Raw genomic sequence first — 21373 nt, 5'->3', positions numbered from 1 at the left:
AATACACACACATAGAAAAAATAATACTGATTAGAGTCCAAATAGTACTACTATCTACTACTGCAGTAAATGAAAGAACAAAGTAAACCAAACAATGTAGGCTGACACACAGAGCGGTATATTTGAGCAATAAGGCCAGGGGGGGGGGGGGGGGGGGGTGGTATACGCCAATATACCATGGCTAAGGGCTGTTCTTATGTACGGGGGGTGGTATATGACCAATATACCACGGCTAAGGGCTGTTCTTATGTACGGGGGGTGGTATATGGCCAATATACCATGGCTAAGGGCTGTTCTTATGTACGGGGGGTGGTATATGGCCAGTATACCACGGCTAAGGGCTGTTCTTATGTAAGGGGGGTGGTATATGGCCAATATACCACAGCTAAGGGCTGTTCTTATGTACGAGACGCAATTTGGAGAGCCCGTATACAGCCCTTACCCGTGGTATATTGGCCATATATCACAAACCCCTGAGGTGCCTTATTGCTTTTATAAACTGGTTACCAAGGTAATTAGAGCAGTAAAAATACATGTTTTGTCATACCCATGGTATACAGTCTGATATACCACTGCTGTCAGCCAATCAGCATTCAGGGCTTGAAGCACCCAGTTTATAAAAAGATATAAGGTACCAAGTCAAATCCCTAGCGTCTACCCATAATCCCTAGGGTCTACCCATAATCCATAGCGTCTACCCATAATCCCTAGCGCCTACCCATAGACTCTTCCTGGCGACCCCACAATATGATAGAATCTCAACCAAAGCTCTGAACCTATTCTGTCCTTTCAGATCTATAAGGGGGAGGAGTCAACCTATTCTGTCCTTTCAGATCTATAAGGGGGAGGAGTCAACCTATTCTGTCCTTTCAGATCTATAAGGGGGAGGGAGTAAACTAGGGAACAAGGACAGAGGCAAGGGATCGGTTTGGAATGGAACCAAAGTCAACTCTTCTATGGCCCAATCCCAAATCGACCCCTAGACCCTGTGTCCTGGTGGAGATCTGAGAGGACTTGACAGGTGCACACAATATAGTATAGTTCCAGCATAGGGCCTAGCGGTTGATTTGGGATTGGGCCAAAGACTCAAAAGGCTGTGCCTCTTGGTCGCCCTCGGGTGGTCGATCAGAAGCCAAAGAAGTCGTTCCCATTGATGGTATTATTGTTTGATGTGTTCTTATTGGTCCTGTTCTTGTTGGGTGTGTTCCCATTGGCCCAGTCAGGTTCTATTAGCCAATCCTGGGAGGTCACCCCAATGTCCAAGACCTGGGGGTTAGTACGGGATACCGCCAGTCTGGAGGGGGGAGAGATGGGAAGGGAGAAGAGCAGGGTTATCGATTGGAACAAGGGATGGGGAGAGGGGGGGGGGGGGAGAGAGGGGGGCGGGGGGGACAGAGAGAAGAGCGAGGAAGAAGAGAGAGAAGAGAGATGGGTGAGGAGAGATAGAGAAGAGAGAGGAAGAAGAGAGAGAAGAGAAGAGAGAGGGGTGGGGAGAGGGGGGGAAATATGGAAGAGAGAGGAAGAAGAGAGAGAAGAGAAGAGAGGGGTGGGGAGAGAGGGGGAGATAGAGAAGAGAGAGGAAGAAGAGAGAGAAGAGAAGAGAAGAGAGGGGTGGGGAGAGAGGGGGAGATAGAGAAGAGAGAGGAAGAAGAGAGAAGAGAAGAGAAGAGAGGGGTGGGGAGAGAGGGGGAGATAGAGAAGAGAGCGGAAGAAGAGAGGAGAGAAGAGAAGAGAGGGGTGGGGAGAGAGGGGGAGATAGAGAAGAGAGAGGGGTGGGGAGAGAGGGGGAGATAGAGAAGAGAGAGGAAGAAGAGAGAAGAGAAGAGAAGAGAGGGGTGGGGAGAGATAGAGAAGAGAGAGGAAGAAGAGAGAAGAGAAGAGAAGAGAGGGGTGAGGAGAGATAGAGAAGAGAGAGGAAGAAGAGAGGAGAGAAGAGAAGAGAAGAGAGAGGGGTGAGGAGAGATAGAGAAGAGAGAGGGGTGAGGAGAGATAGAGAAGAGAGAGGGGTGAGAAGAGAAGAGAAGAGAAGAGAGAGGGGTGAGAAGAGAAGAGAAGAGAGAGGGGTGAGGAGAGATAGAGAAGAGAGAGGGGTGAGAAGAGAAGAGAAGAGAGAGGGGTGAGAAGAGAAGAGAAGAGAGAGGGGTGAGAAGAGAAGAGAAGAGAGAGGGGTGAGAAGAGAAGAGAAGAGAGAGGGGTGAGGAGAGATAGAGAAGAGAGAGGAAGAAGAGAGGAGAGAAGAGAAGAGACTGAAATTGAAAGAATCTGAGGTGGTGTTAGAGAGGGAGAAAACATTTATTTGAGAACTACAACAGTAAGAGGCAATGTGTGAAGAAAACACATTTAGGGATGGATTGCAGATGATTCAACGCCCCATGACTTTGATATCAATTGATTTGACATCATTAGCTTATGTTATTAGCATTTTGCTATGATTTTTGGTATCTTGTTGGTTATTCAGTGTTTTTTACAACAATAAAACATTATTTAGCGGGTATTTAGGTAGAAAGGATAGGACTGTGTGTATTCCGTCTGCCTTCATGTCAGTCTTTTTTGTTGTTGTGTGTCAGTCAACGCAATGCAACGTTTTTTGGGGGGTACTTCAGAAACAATAACACAAAACTACAACCTCCCTACTGAAAGGGAGAGGACACACCCTAGTCTGTTACTCTCCCCTGATGTAAGGGTTTATGTCCAGTAGTTTGTATCCTACTGAAAGGGAGAGTCTGAGAGTCTGTAGTCTGTTACTCTCCCCTGAACTAAAGGTTAATGTCCAGTAGTTTGTACCCTAACTGAGGAATGACAGTATGCATAAACCCACAGGGCTGTGTGAATTAAATCACAATTACAACACTGATGCATTCTGGGTAATACACTGAGTGATTCTAAACCCCATCTAACCCCTGACGTGCTCCACCATAGCGGACCAGCAGAACTTGAATGATCCCAATCAGATGTGAACTGATGCTGTACGTACGAACAACAGTGGGTCCTACACATGTATAGACCTGGAGCAATGATATACACATGAGATATTGGGTCTGATAGGAGTTGAGACACACAGGAAGTTACATCAACACAGTCACAAAACATGAATGGAAGGGGTCAGAACATACACAAAAGGCTGTTACTGGTAGCAATAGGAGTGTTTGTGGTTGGGTCAGTAGACTGGATTATGATTGTGTTGGTTAGGTTAGGCTAGGAGCACGGTTTACCTGGAGACGACTCATAGGTATTCAGCCTGGGGCTGGAGAGACAACAAACAGGAGGGGCAGGATTAAGGAGGGGCGGTGGAGCTGCACCCTCTCTCTCTGTCTCTCTCTCTCTGTCTCTCTGTCTCTCTGTCTCTCTCTGTCTCTCTCTCTCTCTGTCTCTCTCTCGCTCTCTCTGTCTCTCTCTCTGTCTCTGTCTCTCTTTCTCTCTCTCTCTGTCTCTCTCTCTCTCTGTCTCTCTCTCTCTCTGTCTCTCTCTCTTTCTGTCTCTCTCTCTTTCTGTCTCTCTCTCGCTCTCTCTGTCTCTCTCTCGCTCTCTCTCTCTCTCTGTCTCTCTCTCTCTCGCTCTCTCTCTCTCTCTCTCTTCTTCTTTCACTCATTCACTCAATTTTCTGTCTGTTTTTGACTCTCAAGGTTGGATTCGATTCAGAATTTTGGAATCAACTCCCATTCAAGGATGTAGAATTTGAGTGACCGGAGGTAGAACTTTCACTCGGTCATAGAACATGAGTTTCATTGAATCTGACCGGTCACATTTCCAGATACCAAAGAATATATCACTTTTCTCTGGAAACAATGTTCATATATTATTTTAACATTAGTGCTTAGAATAGTTTCCACCAACCATTTCATTTGTTTCGCTTCTTTATTGAACAACATGAAAATGATTAATTAAATAACTTAAGAATATTTGTATATAACAATATTTTTCATTTATATTTGTATAGACTACACCCAATATAGAATAGAAGAGGCATTTGAATTTAATTATATTTCCTTTAATTCAAATTGTAATTTCAATTATATATCCTGTTTACTACTCAATTCAAATTCAAGAATTGGAATTTACGAGGCATTTCCAACCCTGTTCTCTCTACCTCTCTCACCATTTCTCTATTCTAACCTGTAAGTCTGTGGCTCATTCCCTAGATGGAGCTACAGAGCCACATTCGCCAAAAGCTGCAATCAAGTTCAGAGAAATCTGATCTGAGCAAATCAAATGAGCTGATTTCTGTGGTCAAGCAGCAACAAGAAGATCCAGACTAGTGGGGGCTTATCGACAACAGATACATTTAGGACGAGTGTCTTACCTAGAAAAAGCCTCATCCAAGTCTTCCTCAATTTCCTGCAAGAAAGAGAGAAAGAAAAAGAAAGATTTGTTTTATGTAGCTAAAATATTTCCTCCCATTTCATTCTAAGTGTAGAGTTAAACAGTTGATGGATAATTTGTGACGTACCCAGACCGTGTTGTTGTTAGCATTGTTCTCGGGAGCAGTGTGGTTGTCCACCTCGAACTCCTCGTTGCCATTGGTTTCCAGAACCACGGCAACACGAGTCAGTTCCTCCAGGTCCAGTAGGTTACCAGTGGCAACATCTATGGAGATTATCAATCAGCCAATCAAATCAGTCAAGTCAGTAATGTGTTGAGTATTTCCAGTTTGATGCCAACTGCTTACAGAAACTCAGGCCTAAATGCCATGGATCCAATCAAGGCCACAGTAAGAAAACACAAAGGAACAAACTCAATCAAAAGAGAAGACAGAGGAGGAAGGGAGATGATATCATAAAGACATTTATTCTGATAACATTATACTATAAACAAGGTATTGTGTGTCTGCATCAGATAAAGACAGTGTGTCTCTGTGGCTGGCAGCCCAATTCTGATATTTCTAGTCTTTTGACCAATTTCATCAAACTTCAGATCGATTTAAAAAAATATATATATTTTTAGCGCTGATCCGATTGGTCAAAATACCAAAATGGGGAGGAAAGATCTGTGTAAATGCAGCCTGTGTCTCTCGCTGTGTGTGTGTCCGCGTGTCGCCTCACTTCCTCCTTTGAGACTGGGTAGGCTGTTTGATCTTTCTGACTGGGAACTGTTGGTTGCTTCTCCAGCCGAGCTGGACTTCATCTTCTCCTCTTCCTCTACAAGACAGATTAAAAAAAAAATATATATAAAAATAATAATACCACCGTCTACACACCCAGAAATACAAAACAAAATGTGACCTTGTGTAAATGTAAGTGTGCGTGTGTGCACGTGCCCATCAGGGTGTAATGTGGGATTGAATAGCACCTACCTTCCTTAGCAACCTGCCACAACTCAAAGGCCACTCTAAAGGCCTGTGCTACAGTCAGAGTCACTGCCTGGGCCTTAGGGGAGGAAAAAATACCATTCACAAAGTTGTTATAATGCTTTAAGACCCAATGATACGACATTAACTTTCATTAGCAGTCAAAAGGACACTGAGAGCCAACGGCCTAGTCCCTGCCTAGGTCTTAGGGGAGAGGGGGACCATGCATAGCCTGTTATAATGCGACATAGAAACATGTATCGAAGGAATAATGCACATTGTTTCTTCTCCATTAGTCCATAGAGTCCCAACTTTCAAAAAGAAAACTAATTGTACCTTGCCACATCATGATGTGTTATTCCCATTAGCAATTAAAACACACTGAACAAAAACATATAAATGCAACGTGTAAATGTTCTACTGTATTATTGACTGTATGTTTTGTTTATTCCGTGTGTAACTCTGTGTCGTTGTATGGGTGGAATTTGCTACGCTTTATCTTGGCCAGGTCGCAGTTGCAAATGAGAACTTGTTCTCAACTAGCCTACCTGGTTAAATAAAGGTAAAATAAATAAATAAAATACAATTAATTGTTTAATCCCATGTTTCATGAGCTGAAATAAAAGATCCCAGAAATGTTCCATATGCACAAAAAAAAGCTTATTTCTCTCAAATGTTGTGCACAAAATGTGTTTATATCCCTGTTAGTGAGCATTTCTCCTTTGCCAAGATAATCCATCCACCTGACAGGTGTGGCATATCAAGAAGCGGATTAAACAGCATGGCCATTACACAGGTGCACCTTGTGCTGGGGGACAATAGAAGGCCACTAAAATGTGCAGTTTTGTCACAATACAACACTACATACACTGCCTTGGGACAGTATTCAGACCCTTTGTTAGGTCGCAGCCCTATTCTACAATGGATTCTACACACAATACCCCATAATAACAAAGCAAAAATAGGTTTTTAGAATTTTTTCAAAATATTAATAATATGACATTTACTTAAGTATTCAGACCCTTTACTCTGTACTGTACCCTGTACTTTGTTGAAGCACCTTTGGCAGCGATTACATCCTCAAGTCTTCTTGGGTATGACGCTACAATCTTGGCACACCTGTATTTGGGGAGTTTCTCCCATTCTTCATTGTAGATCCTCTCAAGCTCTGTCAGGTTGGATGGGGAGCGTTGCTGCACAGCTATTTTCAGGTCTCTACAGAGATGCTCGTTCTGATTCAAGTCCGGGTTCTGGCTGGGCCACAAGAACATGCAGAGACTTGTCCCGAACCCACAAATGCATTGTCTTGGTTGTGTGCTTAGGGTTGTTGTCCTGTTGGAAGGTGAACCTTTACTCCAGTCTGAGGTCATGAGCGCTCTGGAGCAGGTTTTCATTATGGATCTCTGTACTCCGTTCATCTTTTAAAAATGTTAATAAATGTAAACCCCCCCCATCTTTGCCTCGATCCTGACTAGTCTCCCCGTCCCTGATAAACCTCCCCACAGCATTGTGCTGCCACCACCATGCTTCACCGTAGGAATGATGCCAGGTTTCCTCTAGACGTGACGCTTGGCATTCAGGCCAAATAGTTCAATCTTGGTTTCATCAGACCAGAGAATCTTGTTTCTCATGACCTGGGTCCTTTAGGTGCCTTTTGGCAAACTCCAAGCGGGCTGTCAGGTGCCTTTTTACTGAGGAGTGGCTTCCTTCTGGCCACTCTACCATAAAGGTCTGATTGGTGGAGTTTTGCAGAGATGGTTGTCCTTCTGGAAGGTTCTCCCATCTCCACAGAGGAACTCTAAAGCTCTGTCAGAGTGACCATTGGGTTCTTGGTCACCTCCCTGACCAAGGACGTACTGCCCTGATTGCTCAGTTTGACTGGGCTGCCAGCTCTAGGAAGATTCTCGGTAGTTCCAAACTTCTTCCATTTAAGAATGATTGATGATGACTGTTCTTGGGGACTTTCAATGTGGCAGGCATTTTTTTGTCTCAGAGCTCTACAGACAATTCCTTCATGGATTGTTTTTTTGCTCTGACATGCACTGTCAACCGTGGGACCTTATATAGACAGCTGTGTGCCTTTTCCAAATCATGTCCATTCAATTGAATTTACCACAGGTGGACTCCAATCAAGTTGTAGAAACATCTCAAGGATGATCAATGGAACAGGATGCAGTCGAGCTCAATTTTGAATCGCATAGCAAAGAGGCTGAATACTTATGTAATCGTGGAAAAAGTCAAGGGGTCCGAATGCACTGCATGTCCCAAGTTGAGGGAGCGTGCAATTGGCATGCTGACTACAGGAATGTCCACCAGAGCTGTTGGCAGAGAATTTAATGTTAATTTCTCTACCATAAGCCGCCTCCAACATCGTTTTAGAGAATTTGGCAGTACATCCAATCGGCCTCACAACTGCAGACCATGTGAGCGGTTTGCTGAGTGTCCCATGGTGGCAGTGGGGTTATGTAATCTTCATCATAGGTACACTTCAACTATGACAGACAAAATGCGGGGGAAAAAATCCAGAAAATCACATTGTAGGATTTTTAATGAATTTATTTGCAAATTATGGTGGAACATAAGTATATGATGAAAATTACAGGCCTCTCTCATCTTTTTAAGTGAGAGAACTTGCACAATTGGTGGCTGACTAAATACTTTTTTTGCCCCACTGTATATCTGTTTTCCCAGCCATGTGAAATCCATAGGGGCCTAATTTATTTATTTCAATTGACTGAATTCCTCATATAAACTGTAACTCAGTAAACTCGTTGAAATGGTTGAGTTTAGAGTTTTGCATGAATCCCTTTACAAGTGAGTAGACTGTAGAGCAGTGGTATTCATTATCGTGGTCACGACCCCTGATGGGGTCACGGAGGAATTGTCGTGGGGTCGCCAAATAAAAACAATACCTTTTGTAATGTTTATTTGTTGATGTGACAATCTAAAACTCATTATATTACGGTTGTGTCATTAGATCACATTCTGATCACATCACAGATCACATTGTGTCATTAGATCACATTCACATGCACATTCTTCCACTGCAAATCTACAATTCCAGTGTTTTACTTGCTATATTGTATTTACTTTGCCACCATGGCCTTTTTTTTGCCTTTACCTCCCTTATCTCACCTCATTTGCTCAGATCGTATATAGACTTGTTTGTACTGTATTATTGACTGTATGTTTGTTTTACTCCATGTGTAACTCTGTGTCGTTGTTTGTGTCGAACTGCTTTGCTTTATCTTGGCCAGGTTGCAATTGTAAATGAGAACTTGTTCTCAACTTGCCTACCTGGTTAAATAAAGGTGAAATAAATAAATAAAAGATCAAATCAAATGTTATTAAATCACATGCTTGGTAAACAACAGGTGTGGATTAACAGTGAACTGCTTACTGACGGTCCCCTTCCCAAACTACACTACTGCTTACTGACGGTCCCCTTCCCAAACTACACTACTGCTTACTGACGGTCCCCTTCCCAAACTACACTACTGCTTACTGACGGTCCCCTTCCCAAACTACACTACTGCTTACTGACGGTCCCCTTCCCAAACTACACTACTGCTTACTGACGGTCCCCTTCCCAAACTACACTACTGCTTACTGACGGTCCCCTTCCCAAACTACACTACTGCTTACTGATGGTCCCCTTCCCAAACTACACTACTGCTTACTGACGGTCCCCTTCCCAAACTACACTACTGCTTACTGACGGTCCCCTTCCCAAACTACACTACTGCTTACTGACGGTCCCCTTCCCAAACTACACTACTGCTTACTGACGGTCCCCTTCCCAAACTACACTACTGCTTACTGACGGTCCCCTTCCCAAACTACACTACTGCTTACTGACGGTCCCCTTCCCAAACTACACTACTGCTTACTGACGGTCCCCTTCCCAAACTACACTACTGAACAACACCAAAACCATCCCTTTAAATGCTCAGACAGACATGTGAAACATTTTGAGACTACATCGACAGTGGACTAGTGAAGAAAATACCGCTGGGTAGTTTATTCCTTTAACAGTCGAAGCCACTGTCATCAAAGCTAACCTTGGGGGCCAAAGAGAGAACGTTTTTAAAAAAGACTACTTAAATCGAACCACACATTGACCTAGAGATGTAAAATATCCCGGCATCGTTTACTTTCAACGACCTTGTCAACCTTGATGGGCTGTAACAAGATATTTTCTCTCTCAGTCAGTAGCAAAGCACCACTGTGGATCCATTCACACAGTTGGGAGAGCTACAGTGTTGGCAGACTGTCAAAGAAGGTCATTAGTATCCAATCTCTCTCCTGAAGAGAGAGAGGGGGGGGGGTTGGGTTATACGAGAGACGGCAGGGTGAGTTGGGAGGGAAGATGAGGAGATTGACAGCAACACAGGAAGTTGAAGGGGGACGAGGAGTGAAACCTAATGTTTGTCCCGGGGGGGAGACGGAACGAGAGAAGGCAACAGTCAGATGTAGGGATTGGGGGAACGGTTATCTTGGAAGCAAACGGGTAACATGTTCTATCTAAGGCAGGCTTTTGTTCCAACCCTGCTCCAATACACCCGATTCAGGTGCTCAAAGTCCTGCTGAGCGGCCGGGTTAGTACAGTCGGCTGTGCTAGAGCAGGACTGGAACAAAAACCCTGCACAACTGTAGTTGGGACGCATTTCTGTGTCTAACCTCCACCCTTTCTGAAAGACAGCCGGATAGTTAAAAAGTCCAGCTAGACGTTCTCTAGACTAAGCAGATCCCCACCCAGTACCTTCAGATTATAGGGGTTGTTGTGGTGTCAGTTCAGACTCACCACTTTCCTCTTGGGGCAGAGGTAGGCGTGGCACTCCAGTGTTCCGTTGAGGGTGTTCTGGGAAATGTAGGCAAACACCTTGTCGTGCAGCTTGTCCGCCGTGCAGTAGGATATCCTGCGGGACACAAGGACAAAGGTGAAAGGTCAGAGGGTATTATAAAGTCAGAGGTTACAGTTACCTCAGGGTCAAGTGGCAAGTATCCTCTGTGACAAACCAGGACGCCATGAAAGGTTAGGTCAACGTGTGGGAACAAAGGTTCCGGCAGAGTGAGTGAGTGTGTGAGTGTGTGAGTGTGTGTGTGTGTGTGTGTGGGGGGGGGACACCCAGCTCTGTACAGATCAGGTCTCCTGTAGGGAGCTGTATTTTCAAAAACATTCCACCTTCCCACACTCCTCTCCTTTCCACCTCCTTCCCACACTCCTCTCCCCTCCTCTTCTCCTTCCCACCTCCTCTTCTCCTTCCCACACTCCTCTTTTCCTTCCCACCTCCCCTTCTCCTTCCCACACTCCTCCCACCTCCTCTTCTCCTTCCCACCTCCCCTTCTCACCTTGGGTTTCCCTCCAAAAGAAAAACAAGAAGTAGGTCAGCTGTGTTTGAATGCATGGAGTCAATCTGTTTGTACTTTTGTCAAGGTAGAGGTCACACAACACAAATACAATTTGCAACAATTGTGGTAGGATACACAGCACAGCCCTACCTGTATATGGAGATGTTGTCTAGTAGCTGGTTGGTTAGACTGTCGTACAGCATTAAACCCTGAGGAGAAACCTTTAGAGACATCTTCTGAGGCTTCTGGCCTCCCGCTTTGGCCTGGAGGGGATAGAGTTGATGATGACAGAGAACATAGATTGATTACAAATACATTATTCCTAATGGTTTGATCTGGATCGATAAAGAGATATTATAACAACAATAATGAGAGATGAAGATCATGTATGACAATTTTCAAATAATATCACGGTTATCATCATCATAGCAATGCTTACTAATAGATCTAAGATAAAATGAGACAACAAAATAATGATACCAATAAGGGTGAGATAATTGAGTTGTTTTCTAAAGAGCAGGCCACATTATTCAATCATCTTGAAGTATAATTTTTTTTTTTTTTTAAATGCTGTTTTTGAGAGAAGCAATGAAGAGCCACTCCAAAAATGTGATCGCAATCTAAAACCAAGTGCTTAGGAACTTCCTGAGCTTTGAACTCCCAGTCTCTCCTATTTCCTGTATGACATCACAGCTCACCGTGGCAACAATCCTCTTGACGGCAGCTGCTGATAGGTCCTCTCCTTTGGGCTGATCCACCAGGGTCATGCCTAGGTGACGGAGGTTAAACGTCATGCCATCTACAACAGTCTCTGTTATGTCTGTCCAGTTCTCAGGAAGTTCTGGAGGAGGGAGAGAGAGAGAGAGAGAGAAAGGTAGGGAGGGAGAAAGAGAGGTAGGGAGGGAGAAAGATAGGTAGGGAGGGAGAAAGAGCGAGAGGGGGAGGGAGAAAGAGAGAGAGTTTGGGAGGGAATAACAGAGAGAGGTAGGGAGGGAGAAAGAGAGGTAGGGGGAGGGAGAAAGATAGGTAGGGAGGGAGAAAGAGAGGTAGGGAGGGAGAAAGAGAGGTAGGGAGGGAGAAAGAGAGGTAGGGAGGGAGAAAGAGAGGTAGGGAGGGAGAAAGAGAGGTAGGGGGGGAGAAAGAGAGGTAGGGAGGGAGAAAGAGAGGTAGGGAGGGAGAAAGAGAGGTAGGGAGGGAGAAAGAGAGGTAGGGAGGGAGAAAGAGAGGTAGGGAGGGAGAAAGAGAGGTAGGGAGGGAGAAAGAGAGGTAGGGAGGGAGAAAGAGAGGTAGGGAGGGAGAAAGAGAGAGAGTTTGGGAGGGAATAACAGAGAGAGGTAGGTAGGAGGGAATAACAGAGAGAGGTAGGTAGGGAGGGAATAACAGAGAGAGGTAGGGAGGGAGAAAGAGAGGTAGGGAGGGAGAAAGAGAGAGGTAGGTAGGGAGAAAGAGAGGTAGGGAGGGAATAACAGAGGTAGGTAGGGAGGGAATAACAGAGGTAGGTAGGGAGGGAATAACAGAGAGAGGTAGGTAGGGAGAAAGAGAGAGGTAGGGAGGGAGAAAGAGAGAGGTAGGTAGGGAGAAAGAGAGAGGTAGGTAGGGAGAAAGAGAGAGAGGTAGGGAGGGAGAAAGAGAGAGGTAGGTAGGGAGAAAGAGAGAGAGGTAGGGAGGGAGAAAGAGAGAGGTAGGTAGGGAGAAAGAGAGAGAGGTAGGGAGAAAGAGAGAGAGGTAGGGAGAAAGAGAGAGGTAGGGAGGGAGAAAGAGAGAGAGGTAGGGAGAAAGAGAGAGGTAGGGAGGGAGAAAGAGAGAGGTAGGTAGGGAGAAAGAGAGAGAGGTAGGGAGAAAGAGAGAGGTAGGTAGGGAGGGAGAAAGAGAGAGAGGTAGGGAGGGAGAAAGAGAGAGGTAGGTAGGGAGGGAGGGAGTTCAGAGGTTATAAGAGAGTAAGGAATAAGGGGTCAAACGATGTTCAGATATTATTTTCAATCATGTTTGAGAACAGGATCAATATTATGTATAAGATCAATACAGGTATGTGTGCTTCTAAAATAGTGTTTTCTGTTGCTTCAGCTGACCAGGTGCCTGGCCTCAGACGATCTCGCAGGTGAAGAAGCCAGATGCGGAGGTCCTGGGCTGGCGTGATTACACGTGGTCTGCAGTTGTGAGGCCGGTTGGACATACAACCAAATTCTCTAATTATGGTAGAGAAATTAACATTAAATTCTCTAGCAACAGCTCTTGTGGAAATTCCTGCAGTCAGCAATACTGTGGCATTGTGTTTTGTGACAAAACTGCACCTTTTAGAGTGGGCTTTTATTGTCCCCCGCACAAGGTGCACCTGTGTAATGATCATGCTGTTTAATCAGCTTCTTGATATGCCACACCTGTCAGGTGGATTATCTTGGCAAAGGAGAAAGGCTCACTAACAGGGATGTAAATACATTTGTGCACAACATTTTAGAGAAATAAGCTTATATGGAACATTTCTGGGATATTTTATTTATTTCAGCTCATGAAACAACAATATTATATTTTTGTTCAGTATAAATATTTTCAGTCAGAACTAACCTATGGCTGACCTGTATTTAGTAAAAAAAATGATTTAACCTTTAATTAGTTAATTAAGAACAAATTCTTATTTACAATGATGGCCTACCGGGGAACAGTGGAACTGCCTTGTTCAGTGGCAGAATGACAGATTTTTTTACCTTGTCCAGCTCGGGATTCGATCTAGTAACATTTCGGTTACTGGCCCAACGCTACCTGCTGCCCCAAGAAAAGTTTTTGTAAAAGAGAGAAAAACATTGAGGAGGAGAAAGCAGGATAAAAAAAACAAAAAAACAAACATCTTGTACACTTGAACCTTGACTTGTTTATCTTTCCAGAGTTCCCGTCATTTTGTTAATTCTTTTTTTAGCCTGGGGTAAGTTATCCATAGTCACAGATCTAGGACCAGCTACCCTCTATGAAACATTTGCCTGACGACTTCTAGCCTACTGCTCTATCGATCGCTAGCTACACATTCATCATGGAGAAGAAAAAAACATTTTAGTGAGCGTGGCAATTGGCCAGAGTGATTGTGGATGGGTAGCCAGGCAAATTAAAACCTTGACTGGAAAAATGAAGGCGCAAACCTGATCTCGTGTCTTGGTAACTTCATCCTTCTCCCATGTTTTATTGAAGGAGAAAGACCTAAAGCCAAACAGGGGTACAGTGAGTAATATTAACTCTTGAAGGCCATCGTCTCATTCCTCATCTTTCCTGTGTGTCTGAAGAGGGGATCATGCACGTGGCTACGCAGACCCACAAGCCACTGCTGCCCCTCATGAGGAGTTCTGGTTTTCTGTGGCCCCCCCACCCCCATCATAATTACCCATCCCTGGTCTACATAAAGTCTATGTAATCTAGGGACGTTGGATTAGGGGCTGATTTCTGACTGGGCTAACCGTCCAATGAAAACAGTGCTTCTTAGAAAACCTGAGGGAATTCAAGTTCACGTGAGGTTTCTGAGTGGAAGTTGGAACTATAGATCAGATCACAGTGACACACACGAAGATAAGCAGGGCTGTCGACCACTCTGTCCCAAAGCAGACCAAAAGGTAAACAAACATTGCCACAGCAACAGGAAACCGCATCAGAGCCCTCTATCAACAAAAAAACAGCCTATCAGAATCCAGGGATTTCAAGGTGGATATGAATGACTGAACAAACAATAATAGTGAATTCTCAGAACTCTTGTCGACTACTTCCTACAGGAAATAGAAAATACAGCGTTAAACACAGGCTATACGAATGACAGTATTATTGAATTCACAGCACACGGACCAGGAAGGCCGTTTTCAAATGTTGAATTGTACCTTACATAGTGAAAAGTGTTCCTTACATGGTGTTTTTTTAGTTAGTTATATTAGATCTAGATCCATACAGGAACTATTATCTTAGCAGGCGAAATCAAATCAAACACTCCATAAGATGGACAGACGTAAGAATTCAAAAAAACAAATTCAAGAAAAAAATATTATTCCAAACTACAAAATACTTTATTTTTCCCTCTCAAAAGTAAGAACATCTATTCAAGAATTGACTACATTATTTTTTTTCTCTTAAAAAAAGAAAGAAAGTGGTCTAAACAATTTACTGGGTTCAAAACGCCATGACAGTGATATCGGATCATTTCCCGGCATCCTTCTTAATTACACCATCATAAAATACACTCAGCGACAGAATATGGAGAATGAACAGAGTGCATCTTCAAGACTTGACATTTATTAAATACATAAATGGAGAGGGGGGGAAATTTTTTTGAATCCTTTACAATTACAAATGTAGACAGAGAAAAGCCATCCCGTAATATAAATAAATACACATTTTAAAGGTGTACATTAGAGGAATGATTCTCATACTCCGCAATTTGAGTTACAAATTCAAATGAAAGAAAATCTGAATTTTAGAAAAAGCCTATAAAAAAATCTTTACAAGGTAAAAGAAGAACATACTATTTCTGAAATTTAACAGGAATATATTCTACTTTTGAAGAGAGCAACTACAGGTTCAACTCAAATAAAGCACACTATTTAATGGCAAACAAACAATGGCAAATATCTCACGGCCCTCACAAAACGAATACACGCACCAAACCAGTTATAATTAAAAAAAAGATACAAATGTGTTAATAAGAAAACGCGATTAAAATGACAATTTCAAACGCTATGAAAAATCGTTAGAAACGTGAATTTAAAAGTTGGACTGATCCTACAGCCTTCTTAGACTCAACAAGAGAAGCAATTATTAGCAGACAAAAAAATAAATCACTAAAAACAGAGAGATCACCCAAGAATAAAAATGTAAATACCGTTTTGAAGCACCAGTAATGGACAGCTTTCCCAGAGAATTATATATTTAACATTTTTTTGTTACAAAGTAGTGCCCCTTGTTTACACAAATGACAACTCATACAAGAGTGTGCAGAGCTGTCATCAAGGCAAAGGTTGGTTACTTTGAAGAATCTAAAATGTATTTAGATTTGTTTTACACTTTTTTTGGTTACTACATGATTCCATATATCTAATTTCATCATTTTGAGGTCTTCACTATTATTCTACAATGTAGAAAAATACATTTTTATATTTATTCTCAGTACTACCAAATTACCCCACCGATGACATTCATGTTTTTTTAAAGTACACCCGGTCATTCCAGACTTTATACGAGCAGATACAACTCATAGAATAAAAACATTTGACATCTTCCTACGTCTGAAGGTGGGTTTAACCTTTCAGGACTTGGATTTGTATCAACTCCTCACCTAAGGCTTTTTTTTTTTTTTACCTGCGGCATATAGTTAGTGAAATACACAAAAGAGGAACAATGGGTTCATATTGAAGATGAACATGCTCATCCCCAGACTCTGTCTACGTGTCTATTGTCTACGGATAAAACTAAGAACATGAACAGCTTCATAGTTAAGAACACGATAACCACATCGAAGAAGATGTTTACGTATTCTACAAGAACTAGCTAGTATCACTTCCTAAGAAACACAACTTGGAACAATCCTTGGGATAACTTTTTAGAATTCACTGATAAATTGGTGCATGTGGAAAACTAAGTGGGAGAACTTTTTAAGTGGGAGAACTTGCACAATTGGTGGCTGACTAAATACTTTTTTGCCCCACTGTATAGGACTCGTTTTACTGTGGATATCGATACTTTTGTACCTGTTTCCTCCAGCATCTTCACAAGGTCCTTTGCTGTTGTTCTGGGATTGATTTGCACTTTTTGCACCAAAGTACGTTCATCTCTAGGAGACAGAACACATCTCCTTCCTGAGCGGTATGATGGCTGCGTGGTCCCATGGTGTTTATACTTGCGTACTATTGTTTGTACAGATGAACGTCGTACCTTAAGGCATTTGGAAATTGCTCCCAAGGATGAACCAGACTTGTGGAGGTCTACAATTTGTTTTCTGAGGTGTTGGCTGATTTATTTTGTTTTTCCCATGATGTCAAGCAAAGAGACACTGAGTTTGAAGGTAGGCCTTGAAATACATCCACAGGTACACCTCCAATTGACTCAAATGATGTCAATCAGCCTATCAGAAGCTTCTAAAGCCATGATATAATTTTTGGGAATTTTCCAAGCTGTTTAAAGGCACAGTCAACTTAGTGTATGTAAACTTTTGACCCACTGGGAATGTGATACAGTGAAATAATCTGTCTGTAAACAATTGTTAGAAAAATTACTTGTGTCATGCACAAAGTAGATGTCCTTACTGACTTGCCAAAACTATAGTTTGTTATTAACAAGAAATTTGTGAAGTGGTTGAAAAATGAGTTTTAATGACTCCAACCTAAGTGTATGTAAACTAGTTTTAATGACTCCAACCTAAGTGTATGTAAACTAGTTTTAATGACTCCAACCTAAGTGTATGTAAACTAGTTTTAATGACTCCAACCTAAGTGGATGTAAACTAGTTTTAATGACTCCAACCTAAGTGTATGTAAACTAGTTTTAATGACTCCAACATAAGTGGATGTAAACTAGTTGTAATGACTCCAACCTAAGTGTATGTAAACTAGTTTTAATGACTCCAACCTAAGTGTATGTAAACTAGTTTTAATGACTCCAACCTAAGTGTATGTAAACTAGTTTTAATGACTCCAACCTAAGTGTATGTAAACTAGTTTTAATGACTCCAACCTAAGTGTATGTAAACTAGTTTTAATGACTCCAACCTAAGTGGATGTAAACTAGTTTTAATGACTCCAACCTAAGTGTATGTAAACTAGTTTTAATGACTCCAACATAAGTGGATGTAAACTAGTTTTAATGACTCCAACCTAAGTGGATGTAAACTTCCGACTTCAACTGTATATTTTTTAAACCTGCATATTTAGTTAATATTGCCTGCTAACATGAATTTATTTTAACTAGGCAAATTGTGTCACTCCTCTTGCGTTCTGTGCAAACAGAGTCAGGGTATACGCAGCAGTTTGGGCCGCCTGCCTCGTTGCGAACTGTGTGAAGACCATTTCTGCCTAACAAACACCGTAATTCATTTGCCAGAATTGTACATAATTATGACATAACATTGAAGGTTGTGCAATGTAAGAGCAATATTTAGACTTAGGGATTCCACCCGTTAAATAAAATACAGAATCCATATTTCACTGAAGAATAAACATTTTGTTTTCGAAATGATAGTTTACGGGTTCGACCATATTAATGACCGGAGGCTCGAATTTCTGTGTGTTATTATATTATAATTAAGTCTATGATTTGATATTTGATAGCGCAGTCTGACTGAGCGGTGATAGGCAGCAGCAGGATCGAAAGCATTCATTCAAACAGCACATTCCTGCATTTGCCAGCAGCTCTTCGCAATGCTTCAAGCATTGCGCTGTTTATGACTTCAAGCCTATCAACTCCCGAGATTAGGCTGGCAATACTATAGTGCCTATAAGAACATCCAATAGCCAAAGGTATATGAAATACAAATGGTATAGAGAGAAATAGTCCTTTAATTCCTATAATAACTACAACCTAAAACTTCTTACCTGGGAATATTGAAGATTCGTATTAAAAGGAACCACCAGCTTTCATATGTTCTCATGTTCTGAGCAAGGAACTTAAACGTTAGCTTTTCTTACATGGCACATATTGCACTTTTACTTTCTTCTCCAACACTTTGTTTTTGCATTATTTAAACCAAATTGAACATGTTTCATTATTTATTTGAGACTAAATTGATTTATTATATTAAGTTAAAATAAGTGTTCATTCAGTATTGTTGTCATTGTCATTATTACAAATAATTATATATATATAAAAATCGGCCGATTAATCGGTATCGGCTTTTTTTAGTCCTCCAACAAATCGGTGGCGGCGTTGAAAAATCATAATCGGTCGACCTCTAATTTACATGCTAAAATTTCCACCGGCAGGGAACACCTGAAACACCTGGAACACCTGAAACACCGGGAACACCTGAAACACCGGGAACACCTGGAACACCTGAAACACCGGGAACACCTGAAACACCTGAAACACCGGGAACACCGGGAACACCTGAAACACCTGAAACACCTGGAACACCTGGAACACCTGAAACACCGGGAACACCTGAAACACCTGAAACACCGGGAACACCTGAAACACCGGGAACACCTGGAACACCTGAAACACCGGGAACACCTGAAACACCTGAAACACCTGAAACACCGGGAACACCTGAAACACCTGAAACACCGGGAACACCTGAAACACCGGGAACACCTGAAACACCTGAAACACCTGAAACACCTGAAACACCAGGAATACCTGAAACACCGGGAACACCTGAAACACCTGGAACACCTGAAACACCTGAAACACCGGGAATACCTGAAACACCGGGAACACCTGAAACACCTGAAACACCTGAAACACCTGAAACACCTGAAACACCGGGAACACCTGAAACACCGGGAACACCTGAAACACCGGGAACACCTGAAACACCTGAAACACCGGGAACACCTGAAACACCTGAAACACCTGAAACACATGAAACACCGGGAACACCTGAAACACCTGGAACACCTGAAACACCTGAAACACCGGGAACACCTGAAACACCGGGAACACCTGAAACACCGGGAACACCTGAAACACCTGAAACACCGGGAACACCTGGAACACCTGAGACACCTGGAACACCTGAGACACCTGAAACACCTGAAAGGTCCCACCTGATCTCGCCTCCTTCCGACTGCCTTCCATTTTTGAAGACATTTATTTTTATTGTGTATTGGATATACTGGATAAACTGTGTGAGGATTTACTGACATGGAGCACTCCTGTAGCCGTTACCGTGGTTATAGAGACAAGTAGTTCCATTCCCCCCCGCCCCCTCCCCCAGCCCAGGATCAAGTGAGACTTAGCACACAATCTGAATCCCACATGGCACCCTATTCCCTATACAGTGCACCACTTTTGACCAGGTCTCATAGGGCTCTGGTCAAAAGTAGTACACTATGTAACAAATAGGGAGGGCCGCTGACATGCAGTGGTGGCCAACTGACCTTTTTATGCCCCACAGTGCCGGGAAGTTGGAACATTAGTGTACAAAACAGCCACTGTGTTGTGTTCCAAACTGGGTTTGGAACACAACAGGATTCCAAACTGGGTGAGAGACTATTCCAACGGAAAGGGGCTTAGAATGCTACTCTGCACAGACATTCAAACTACTGTAGAGAAGGCTAGACTTGATTCAAAACATTGGTATCACAACTGGCATTTGTTATTTTAAAGTGTTTTTAATGTTTTTATTTTTTAAAGTAGGCTACTTACAGTATGTAGTAGGTGACTGTAACAGGAAATAATATAGTACTGTAATGACCTGACTAGATCATAAAGGAACAATACCCAGGGTCGTTACAATACTGTCATCTAAAACATGTAGTTAGATCACTTCAAGGTTGTGTTGCATTTCATGTTCTGTTATCATATGGGAAGACTTGAGGATAGTGGTGAACTGGATAGCCCAATTACATTGCTAGTCCGTCTCTCTCGGGAAGGACATTCTTGTCAAAATCCCATCAGGAGAAAAAAAACGATTATGTTTTGCAGCCTGGTTAATTTGATATGAAACATGGTGACTACATGTTCGTTTTTAATTTAACTCATTAGGCCTACTCGTGCCACCAATCATCTTATGATAACAGTAGGCTAGCCTAGTAAATAAACCAATGAAACACACGCAATGGAAATTGATGATGATGATGATGTAAAATGTTGCACTAGTTGTAACAAGTGTTATTAGGTAGCCAACATACTGTCATAATAAATTCGGCATAGCATGGACATTTGACATACACACATCAAAATGAACAAATGTATTAATCATTTGCTGAGTTTACACTAATAAAAACTGTTTTCCGAATGCTTTGTTCCCGTCAAATGGATGTGTGAACAGGAGTGAAGAAGAGAGAGACATTTTTACTTAAAATCTTACTTTTATGTTTGCCCGTATTCCAAGACCGTTTCGCTATAATTGGACTTCGAATGATAGCTCTTCCAGCCGACCTTATGGCATCCATCGCCGACTTTAGGACAAGGAAACCTGACAACGTGGTTGTAGTAAGGTTATTTCTAGACCTTGGAGCTCCAAGACTGTTGTTGACTTCGGGGCTTTGATTCTTGGGATGACTTGAATTTGGGCGGCGCTATACCTGTCAATCAACCGAATGGGCAATCCCCACGCAAGCCTACGTCATGAGAGGGAATCCCAAGAGGATAAAATAGTGTTTGTGTCAAGTGGCATTTGATTCAAACAAATCACTGTCGTTGCTTTAATTACCTGTTATCTGCGACTGTGATACCGACAGGTGACACTAAAGATGCCAGGCTACATGTCTCAATGTTTTTTTTCTATTTTAGTGCAAAAGTCATGAGTTCCAACCAAGAATGTACTGTCGCCATCTTGTGGTCATAAACGTTTGCTCTCCTGCATGTTTTCAAAGCTGTATTCAGTATTAAAGTAAACCAGAGGACGGTATGCTCATAGAAAAATCGGAACTACACGTTTCTCCTCAAGTTTTCTACTCAACAGACGTACAATGTTTCAACTATGTTTCAACGGAGGTTGGCATCCAATGTTTTGGTGCCATCTGTCTTCAGTTATATTATCGCCATTACTTCTTGCACCATCCCAGAATTAACCTTCTTGATAGGCGCCCTGCTTAAAAAATCCATACAGGAAAC

General features: G+C 42.5%; 1 protein-coding gene across 3 annotated transcripts; it reads right to left on the bottom strand.

Annotated features, from left to right (window-relative positions):
* Window positions 1-533: 533 nt before the first annotated feature.
* Window positions 534-20995, bottom strand: LOC139373861 (low density lipoprotein receptor adaptor protein 1a). 3 transcript variants are annotated; one of them, XM_071114948.1, is made up of 10 exons: window positions 20625-20995; window positions 11335-11477; window positions 10787-10899; window positions 10089-10203; window positions 5291-5363; window positions 5040-5135; window positions 4448-4584; window positions 4301-4335; window positions 3213-3244; window positions 534-1294 (listed from the first exon to the last, which is right to left on the bottom strand). In XM_071114948.1, exons 1-10 carry the CDS (start codon window positions 20707-20709, stop codon window positions 1248-1250), a joined length of 876 nt encoding a protein of 291 aa, XP_070971049.1. In that variant the 5' UTR covers window positions 20710-20995; the 3' UTR covers window positions 534-1247. The 3 variants fall into 3 exon arrangements, with proteins under 3 accessions (XP_070971049.1, XP_070971048.1, XP_070971050.1); XM_071114947.1 differs by lacking the exon at window positions 3213-3244 and having other exon boundaries at window positions 774-1294; window positions 20625-20818; XM_071114949.1 differs by lacking the exons at window positions 3213-3244; window positions 20625-20995 and adding an exon at window positions 12706-12818 and having other exon boundaries at window positions 774-1294.
* Window positions 20996-21373: the final 378 nt, after the last annotated feature.

Source organism: Oncorhynchus clarkii, chromosome 18 (assembly GCF_045791955.1).
Source record: "Oncorhynchus clarkii lewisi isolate Uvic-CL-2024 chromosome 18, UVic_Ocla_1.0, whole genome shotgun sequence".
Lineage (NCBI taxonomy): Eukaryota > Metazoa > Chordata > Actinopteri > Salmoniformes > Salmonidae > Oncorhynchus > Oncorhynchus clarkii.
The sequence above is the reverse complement of the archived record's forward strand: the minus strand, read 5'-3'. Positions and strand labels throughout refer to the sequence as shown.

What these genes read in the sequence shown, in the direction of transcription:
- LOC139373861 (XM_071114947.1), bottom strand. Translation starts at nt 20,709, where the DNA reads ATGGATGCCATAAGGTCGGCTGGAAGAGCTATCATTCGAAGTCCAATT. An exon ending in CTAACAACAACACGGTCTGG is followed by an intron (nt 4,336 to 4,447) that starts GTACGTCACAAA and finishes TCTTTCTTGCAG; the next exon opens with GAAATTGAGGAAGACTTGGA. An exon ending in TTGGATGAGGCTTTTTCTAG is followed by an intron (nt 1,295 to 4,300) that starts GTAAGACACTCG and finishes TCCCCCCTCCAG; the next exon opens with ACTGGCGGTATCCCGTACTA.